The sequence below is a fragment of the Alosa pseudoharengus genome, unplaced genomic scaffold (assembly GCF_046254945.1).
Source record: "Alosa pseudoharengus isolate Yale_2024_CS ecotype anadromous, Long Island Sound unplaced genomic scaffold, YU_APseudo_1.1 YU_APseudo_1.1_scf_10, whole genome shotgun sequence".
In the NCBI taxonomy this organism is placed as follows: domain Eukaryota; kingdom Metazoa; phylum Chordata; class Actinopteri; order Clupeiformes; family Clupeidae; genus Alosa; species Alosa pseudoharengus.
Genome location: NW_027468565.1, coordinates 21435635 through 21445446, shown reverse-complemented (window position 1 = coordinate 21445446; position 9812 = coordinate 21435635). Strand labels below are relative to the sequence as shown.

At 43.7% G+C, this 9812-nt stretch overlaps 1 protein-coding gene across 1 annotated transcript in view; it reads left to right on the top strand.

Annotated features, from left to right (window-relative positions):
• Nucleotides 1–7443: 7443 nt before the first annotated feature.
• Nucleotides 7444–9812, top strand: part of cbln1 (cerebellin 1 precursor) — a 5868-nt gene continuing 3499 nt past the window's right edge. Inside the window, exons 1-2 of the mRNA XM_076301040.1 lie at nucleotides 7444–7695; nucleotides 8182–8301. Coding sequence (XP_076157155.1) covers nucleotides 7444–7695; nucleotides 8182–8301 — 372 coding nt within the window. The remainder of the gene's footprint in view (nucleotides 7696–8181; nucleotides 8302–9812) is intronic.

Genomic DNA, 9812 nt, shown 5'->3' with positions numbered 1-9812 from the left:
CCATGAGGTCAAACAGAACTACAAAAAAGGCTTTAGGTCAAAGTCTAAGTTAAGACCCCTAGGTGATAGATAATGTGTTAAGAGTAAAAATGTAATATGCCTCTCTTTTTTAAAAGAATATGCGATTGATATCACCTCCCCTCCTAGGGGCTTTGACATGTTCAATGCCAAAGTACCTCAAGGTAGATGGGCTATGTTTGAATGTGTTGAAATGTAAAACTACAGGATTCTTTTGATCATTAGTGCGAATGCTGCTCTTGTTTTTAAACACTGTGGGCCAGATGTACGTACATTTGCGAACGTAGCGTTATCAGCGTCATGGACAAACCGCAGATTGCGAACGCTGTCAGACCCATGTTTCCGTCATATTTATCTAGTTTAAACTGCGCCTTTCTCCGCCCATAAATGCAATTTACGAACGTCCACAACTGAATGGCAGAGCCTACATACAAGCGCAGTTGAATGAAGTTAACTAATGACAACATTAAAAAGAATCAAACGTTTAGCGATCATGAAATAATACCATACATGATAAGATGTCAACAAGCAGGGAGATAATGAAGATCAGTAGTTTTACTCAAACCTCTTGTGCACATAGGCTTTGGAAAATTGGTCAAATCTAGCAAGTAGAAAAGTGAAAGTGAAAAAGACATTCGAAAGGCCAACGAAAGTTAAGGTGGCTTTTGATAGTACAAATACTTACAAAACTGGTGCTCTAAATAGCGATTCTGTTGTCTTTGAAAGGTTCTCTTATTGATGCATTGAACTGCAATTTGGATTAACACCTGCTTTTACAAGGCGGATATATTTAGGCGCAGAATAGACGTGCGCTTTCAGGAGCAGTCTGTACATGCCGTGGAATACATAATTAGGCGCTCTTTACGCTTCCCCTCCCATCTTTTTACGCTAAACTCCCACTTTCCCCTTGACCCTCCCATGAATGCATATGCATGACACAAAAAAAGCAATTAGCCATTTTCAGCTCCCGCGACAGGCAGTTTGCGCTTTTACATCATTGGCTGTTTGTACATACCTCGCAATGATTTTACACGCACGTTGCTAAACAAATACGCCTGAAGTGGGCGCAAAAGCGTTAGTCAGACTGTAAGTTTGAAGCAGGTAACTGTATTCTACTGTTACCTTTGTAACAGTACACTACCTTTATAGTACTATTGTAATCTTTCTTTTTTATTTTCCACCCTGGACATGGGCAAAATGCACCATTGAGATCAATATGTTTTGTGTAGAGTTACCACAGTGCCACCTGTGGTTGTATAGAGTAACATGTGGTAACTATACAAAACATTGATCTCAATGGTGCATTTTGGCCATGTTCAGGGTGGATCAAATTGGTGTTTTTAAAAAGAAGGGATCATGGAGATTAAAAAAAAAAATATTTAAAAAATCTTTGTATATTCCCACAAGGTGTTTGGGTGCTCTGAAAATGAGAATCAAAATGATTTTTCAGACTTGTGAGGTCTGCTGTTCAGACCCTGAAGGGATTTCTTTTCTGTTCATTGCTTTTTGTGAGAGCAGTAAGGGAAATAAATCAAAAGCCTATGTTGAGTACAAATATGTCTTCTGAATGCCTAAACAGAGCCTAGCCAAAAACTTGATCAACTTTGAGGGACAGCTATGACCATGCAGGATCATCCAGACCAAATGTGACACTTTTGCTACAGACTATTCCTATTGATGTACTGTACCAGCATGCACAATTTGAGCCCCCTACATGGTTTAGTTCTTGTGCTTTGGGCTTGTGAACTTTGACAAAAAAAAGAGTCTGAACAAAATCGACACCCCCCTCCCCCTGTAAAACTGGCTGTATCTTGGAAAGTATTGATCTTACATAAAAGTAATTTTACAGTGTGTCTCCTGGGTAACATAGGTACGTACACCTGGTAATTTTTTCAGAATTTTTTGAGACCTAAGTGCGTGGGCCCTGGTTTAATTGACGTGGAATGACCCCTCTCTATCTTGCACTCTGTTTACTCCCCCCTTCTCTCTCTCTCTCTCTCTCTCTCTCACACACACACACACACCTATACTTACATACAACATACACAGAGCATATACAAAACACTGATTATGCAGATAAGTCTTATATTGAATGATATGTGATGGTTCCATAGGGATCCAACACTAAGGATCAATAATGGTGCCAAAACAAATACAGCACACACACACACACACACACACACACACTATTCTTTGTCTCTTCCTCTCCTCCTCTCTGCTGTGTGTATCTGTCTCCCTCCATCAGAGCCCACCTCTGTTTCCTTCCTTCTCCATCAGCGTACCATCGCAAACATTGAGCCCTGAATTGGAGGAGGACGAGGAGGAGGAGGGGGGTGGAGGACGACAAGCCGAGTGTGCCGCCCCAGACCTGGAGAAGATGATGACAGGTTATTTTTCACCTCCCCTCTCCCGACAGCCAAAATGCTATTTGCCACTCTCCTCTGACACGACGAAGATTTAATCGAGCCATCTCTGGGCGGCCCTTCCGCTGGCGTAACCAAATGAAAGCCATTATTACACATGGCGTCCAGGGAGCACTCTCGGCTGGGGAGGGCACCAGAGCAGCACATTTACAAGGGTCATGTGTGGGCTTGGGTTTGTGTGTAAATACGTGTGTGTGTGTGTGTGTGCGTGTGTGGGCTTAGGCTTGTGTGTGAAAACGTGTGTTTGTGTGGGCTTGGGTTTGTGTGTGAAAACGTGTGTGTGTGTGTGTGTGTGTGTGTGTGTTTGAAAGAATAACTGATCATTTTGAAAGACAAAAGAGTGTGTTGGAGAAAGACTGACAGATGACAGACTAGATGTAAGTCTCTCTCTCTCTCTCTCTCTCTCTCTCTCTGTGTGTATGTGTGTGTGTCTTTGTCTTAATTTTGTATCTACGTATCATGGACTGCTTCTTTGTTCTGTCCGTTCTCTATTGCTCTTTATTGGCAATGTAAGTGTTGATATTGCATTCTTCACAGGGGCTCAAACAGGCTGCATAGTGTAAGCTTTGAACACTCTTAAAGTGTTCCATCTCTCCTACTTTCCTCTTCTCTCTCTCTCTATCTCTATCTAGCTCTCTCTGTCTCTCGCCCACTGTTTGTTTTCTCCCCACGTCTGTCCAGCTCTTGAGCTGCTCCTGTGCTGAGATGACTCAACCTTTCCATTTCTGCTCTTCATCTCTCACACTCCTTTGTCCTCCTCACGTATGGAGCCACATCGTCCGCCTGTGTCACTGACGTTCTTTATATCGTCCTTCTGTACATCCTCTTCTGCGTTCTGCCAGAAATAATCTACACACACACACACACACACACACACCCCTAAATGTCCATAAGGACTTACAAGATAGTGTACCATAGTGAGTGTAGTAGCTCTTTCCTCCTTTCTCTGAGCAGCTGTGCTGTCTAATTCCCTTTATGACAACACGTGACCCTACAGCTGGCTGAAGGGCTGCTTTTTAAGTGAGTTTCCTTATTGTATCTGCCTTAGCGACAGTGCCATAGGATGAGATTGGGATTTACATTAGAGCCATACGGCAACAAGGTACAGAGCTTTAGTAACTGCCAGAAGACTGCAGCCAGTGATCACAACAAGACAACAAACAGGACAGAGGAGAATTGTGTTTTCTATTTATTTATTTATTTTTGGGGGCGGGGGGGGGGGTGAATAATCATAATTACATCATGAAATTGGGGGTAAGGATTTCTGGCTATGATATGTTAGGGGTTGAATGAGCGTAATGAGATTACGGGTCTCCAGTGGGGAATAAAACGGCTATGGTTTGTGCACCGTTAGGCCTTTTTGACACTGCCTGCTTCTGTGCTTTCAGCTCACTGTCTCTTTTAAGACACGACTGAGCTCTATATCAACGCATGCAATATTTATGCCGGAGCGCTGAAAGGCTTTAATGGTTATTTTCCCGCCCAGCTGAGAGCCCCGTAACTCTAGCATAAACAAGACAGCAACATGAAAGTTGGAGGGTTGTGTTTTATGTTCCAATAAGAGCCGTTGTGGCCGTGTGTGTGTGTGTGTGTGTGTGTGTGTGTGTGTGTGTGTATGTGTGTGTGTGTGTGTGTGTGTGTTTGTAGGGGCTGGCTACAGGCAGAATCTCTTGAATTCAAATTTATTGGTGAATAGGTCAGTGTAGAGTCCTCCTCCTCCTGTCCTCTTTTGGGTAAAAATCTCTCTCTCTCTCTCTCTCTGTCCCTCTAAAACTGAATGCCAATACTATGACACCTGTGGAAGTATGTTTGAAGGTTTGCTTGTTGCCTATTGATGTCTATTATAAAAACCTTACCATTTGCCTGTCTGGCCTGCACAGAGCACTACCACTGACTGTGAATCAGTTTATAAACATCAACTTACACACAACACTAGCCTCAAGCTGATGTGCGTAAGACTAGGATCAGAGCTCAGCTCTCACATCAAAGACCTCCGTAGCTCTCTAAAGTTACTTTAAATATCTAAAATGGCTGAGATGAAAAACGCTAGGATTTCCATTGATGATGCTCATGCTTTCGCATTGCAAGCCGGGCCTGACTGGCAGGAAGAGCATGGCAGTCTGGATAGCCTCCTGTCCTTACCTTGCTTATTCAAGGAGCCATGCCAGCTCACATTAAATCACAATATCAAAACGCCAACAAGACAAAAAAGGACATTTCTGACAGGACACCAATGCTGCGCCTGTAAATGGCTAATCTGATTTTCAAAATTGCATTTGTGGCGTTTTACATTGCTCATTCGATTATATCTGCGAAGATGGACGTTGAAGACCACTAATTAAGTTTAAAACCCGCTTCCTACTCCGTTTTAGAATGTAGATCAATATGGCACAACGTTTAATTAAATATTAATTGATAGTTCAGTATAGTCACGTCAATGCGGCAGTCATGTCAATGAATTGGCAGTAGCCTAGCAGCTCGACACAGAATTATGACTAAACCATGACTCTGCTATGGTCCCCACGCCACGTTTTATAAATCAACCTGGAGTACGCTGATCTGAGTCTACGCGGCCCTTCAAGGAGCCGTGTCTGACTGGAGCCGTGGTATTCAGCCACTTTTCTAATGTTTCCTGAAGGGCTCGTCTTCTTTTCACTCCTGTTTGGTCGATGCGGCGTGTGACTGCCTGGTTTCCCTTCCTTCACCTGCTTCACGCTCCGCTTTGACACGTTTCGCGGGCAACCTGGCGCTAGTTCTCCGCTCTGTCACTGGGGCGCCAACAGTGAGCAGGGCGTGTAACTGAGAAACACACACACACACACACACACACCGAAAGGGCGGAGAGGAGGAAAAAATATTTTAAAGCTTTTTTATTCCTTTATTTATGACACCGTAGATCAGTGAAGCAGGCAGACGGTGCCACCTCAGGCGGCTGCGTGACGCAATGAGACCTGTAGGACGTGGAGTGTGACAGGAGAGGGCCTCTTGGGGAAGCTGTCACTAAACGACATCCGTCCCAACGCTCCAATAACCCCCCCCCACACACACACACACCCTCTCTGTTGTTGTTGTTGGTGTCTGTTCCTGCGTGCATAAACTGAGTGTATAATGGCTTTGGCAATTAGCTAGGCTCATCTCTATAATGTGTTGCAAAGTTGGTATTAATTAAAACCCAACTATTGCTGCTGTTTGTATGTTTACACCATTTCCATCAGATCCACCTGGATTAACAAACCCGAAAAATAGAACATAGAAAAACTATTCCTGCCTTAACCAGGCATAGCCTATTCATATGTCGTATTGCAAGCATATGTCTGCAAGCTCAGATCTGTAAAATAAAAATCCATTTGTTCAAAATGATCCCCAAAACAAACTCTGAACCATGCCCAGTCCTAGACGTGTCCTTACTGAAGTAATTAATTGGGTTAATATGCATTGTATGCAAATGTCTTTGAGTTAGGCTAGGCCTATATTTGTCAGTAAAGTCCATTGATGCCCATGTCAGATTAAAGGGCTTCTTTGCGTTTTCCTTCTGTAGGTCAAGGCGGGAGCTGTCCATTCTTGTGGTGCTGAAAGGGTTTTCCGTTTTCAAACATAATCTGTTTCAATGATTCGCGGCTCTGCGACTTAACCATTTCCCTCACTATAGGCAGCTCATATGATCCCTGTATGTTTATCGTTGCCGTAGTTTTTCTTTTCAAAATGTCACGATGTTCCTTTGTTGTTGTTGTTTGGCTTCCTTATCCCCCACCATCAAAAAACACTCGGTGAACTAATTTATTAAATGCCAGGATTGGATTGCGCTGGCGCAGAATCAGCTTGAACGAAACAGAAGCATACCAGGCCTTCCGCAGGCAATAATAGGCTACATTTACGCTGGGCAGAGACGCCAGACTGATTCCATCATCTCTCTTTAAACTGCAGGCGTAATCTAACAGACGGCAGCAGTTTCTGAACCGGGTGGACGGCGACACTGAAAAATATCCCGTCTGTATCCTTCTTTGCCTCTATCATCTCCTCAGAAATGCACATTTTTGTGATTGTGACTAAGTGCATTTCGCGTTTAAGAAAGGTTTTCTAGTAGCCTAGACGCGGCTGTTATGCCGTGAAGTTGCCTTTAAAATGCTATCTGACAGTTAATTTACTTGCTACACTAAGCGTTCATTTGCAGCCCACTACGGTCCTTTGGGGAAAACTGCTTTTGAATTTCCGTAACAGTCCTTCATAGGGTTTGTGGCAAAAAAGTTTATGAACTTCGCGGATGGTGCTTTTAAATGTTCTCCAGGTGTTAATTTCTCCAAAATTCTATATTCCGCGTGAATTCAAAGAATTACATAGCCAAGGCAAGCACATACATGTCCAAAATCCCACTTAATCAGAGGTGTCCACCTGTAAGATACCTCGGTGGATGGGGGAAGTAACTTCAGCACTGTCATGTTAAGAGAGGGGCGGTCCGATGCGCAGCGATTGGAACGTGAAGATGCGCTAATCTGTGATTGGAACCCGGAGGGAGGATTCAGGCAGAAACGAGCAGGGCGGGAGCATTGCGCGCCCGAGCTTTTGTGTTTCGAGTCTAATATCTCACATATCAATAATTCAGCGCGAGAGAAGACGGACCGCGCGCTATGTATTCAACTGCGTGTCGACTGAACAAGGGCCTCGCTCCACTTCTGACCGTTTATTCCTACCCCAAGTGAGGTCAGGGGAAGAGGCGCACAATCCATGAGAAAAGAAGTAAACTGATAGGAACAGCAGAAATTGTCTGAAAAGGGGGGAAATACACAACCAACGTTCCGCTTCTGTCATCTTCAAGATACGAAGAAGCATAGGGAAAAACGCAGGAACAAATACGCCTATCATTGAAGTGATATACATACACTAAGTTGTTTATTGTAGGACTATCCCATTGCTTGGTTTCGTCATACACGCATCGAAGAGAACTTAAGTGTACACTTGTTTTGGTCCTGGGTTTTGAAATCAAGTGCTGATTGAAGTTGCCGTGATGCTGCCGTTTCTGCTGGGTACGTTGTGGCTGGCGTCGCTGGCCAGCGCACAGAACGAAACGGAACCCATCGTACTCGAGGGGAAATGTCTAGTGGTCTGCGACTCTAATCCCACGTCCGATCCAACCGGGACTGCACTTGGAATATCGGTGCGTTCCGGGAGCGCAAAAGTGGCTTTTTCTGCCGTCAGAAACACCAACCACGAGCCCTCGGAGATGAGCAACCGGACGATGGTCATCTACTTTGATCAGGTAACTTTGCGTTAAAATGGTTGAAAATGGTAATTGTACCGGCTGATAACTGGCGCAAAGAGAGTCAGTGCGCAGCGATGTAACACGTAAACCTGATGCCAAATGAAAGATTCTGGATTCCTCAAGACTGTTTTCAGCATATGAGTGAAAATGAAACCCCATCAGCGGTCTATTACCATGTCAGTAGGGCAATGGCTACAATCGTAAATCCCAAGGCTGCCAAATTGCAAAAGGTTAATTACCACCAAATGGCCTTTTAGCTCCATGTAACTGCGCTGGTTTGCAGACAATTCACCTCGTAAAACTGTCCGATCTGCTGGAAAATGTAGTGAATAAAGTTTCATTGAATCTTTGTTCAAAGTCCAGTGAATTAGATTTGCATTTAATTCTTTGGCGTGTTTGAGATTAATGTATTTTAATTATGTTCCCATTAAATTAGTTTGATGTCAAAATTTTAACCGATTTTATTCTTTTTCTTTTTCATAGGTGCTTGTGAACGTTGGTAAGAATTTCGATGAAGAGAAGAGCTATTTCATCGCCCCGCGGAAAGGGATATATAGTTTTAATTTCCACGTAGTGAAAGTCTATAACCGCCAGACGATCCAGGTCAGTGCAATTCGTTGGCTATCAGTAGCATTCTCACCTACAGTCCCTGTCCTGCATTTAAATCGGATGAGCGTGTCTGCTCCTCTTCACTCCTATCCACATCTACGGTATATTCCCATTCTGCCTGTCCTTTGTCTCCGCACTCCCTCCTGTGTGTGTGTTTGTGTGTGTGTGTGTGAGAGAGAGAGAGAGAGAGAGAGAGAGAGAGAGAGAGAGAGAGAGAGAGAGAGAGAGAGAGAGAGAGAGAGAGAGAGAGAGCACATAAGCCATAAGCATACCATTACCGATTCTTGAAAAGTTAAATATGTAGTTTGACGAAACTGAAACAATGAAGAGGCAAAAGTAGGAATTTAAGCCGCGAGGCAACTCAAGTTGTTACATGGTTATAGAGATAGTGAACCACATCCAACATCCGCGCGCCTCTCCCTTAGAGCGTGTCTTTATGTGGAGTGCAACTGCACGTTGTACAACTCTGTAAAAGAAAAGACCAGACGAATAACATATGCTTTCACTTACACATTTTCTCATTGTTTAATACTGTACATTAACTCAGTGAATGACGTTCAATAGCTTTGTTGAAGCAAATGATGATTTGGAATAATATGCCCCAAAACTTAAAAGAGATGATTTTAATGAAAATAAGTAGAAGCACAAATACAGAGAGGTGTTAATATAAGACTAGAAGGGATAGACAAAGTGGATATTACAGAAACACAAATGAAAAAGAATGAGTTTAATCTTAATATTATTTTTAGTTCAATGGATGAAAGAAATCTTTGTAGAAATTCTGTAGGCTTACCAGTTTTATTGAGATCAAACACACCGGAAAAATGAATTACTGGTGGACAATACAGTTCCTATATGCATGCACCTGCATATATTCACACACACACACACACACACACACACACACACACACACACACACACACACACATCCACAGAACGGCATAAGTGGGCACACAGGTAGAGGCATACACCTGCTGAGCAGCCCCATTTATTCTTGGAGATGAGCCTGAGAGGGAGATGAAGCACAGAAGCGTAGAAGGAAACAAAGGAAGCAATGACACCTGTTCAGCTGGAAATGACTGACTGATTGACAGGAAAATGTCCTTGTAGATGGACAGACAGGCGGTCTTGACATCGCCATGTGGACAGACACTCAGACGAGGCTTGAGGGAGTCGGCAGAGAGAACAGGGCGTAGACTGCAGTGACAGGGGGACTGGCGTGGTCATCGTTGCTGTGTCTTTCTGAAGGGGGGGGATCTCCTCTAAAATGTAAAATGGCCGAATGACTAACAAGGCGTGGCGTAGGCATTCTAGCCACTAATAGTTTTTTACACTTGCCAAATTAGCCTCAGGTGGAGAGAAACCTCCCTATGTGCGCGCACACACACACACACACACACACACACACACACACACACACACACACACACACACACACACACACACACACACACACATACACACACAGAGGATTACAGTTGGAAGGTTCCCACACTGTGGCCT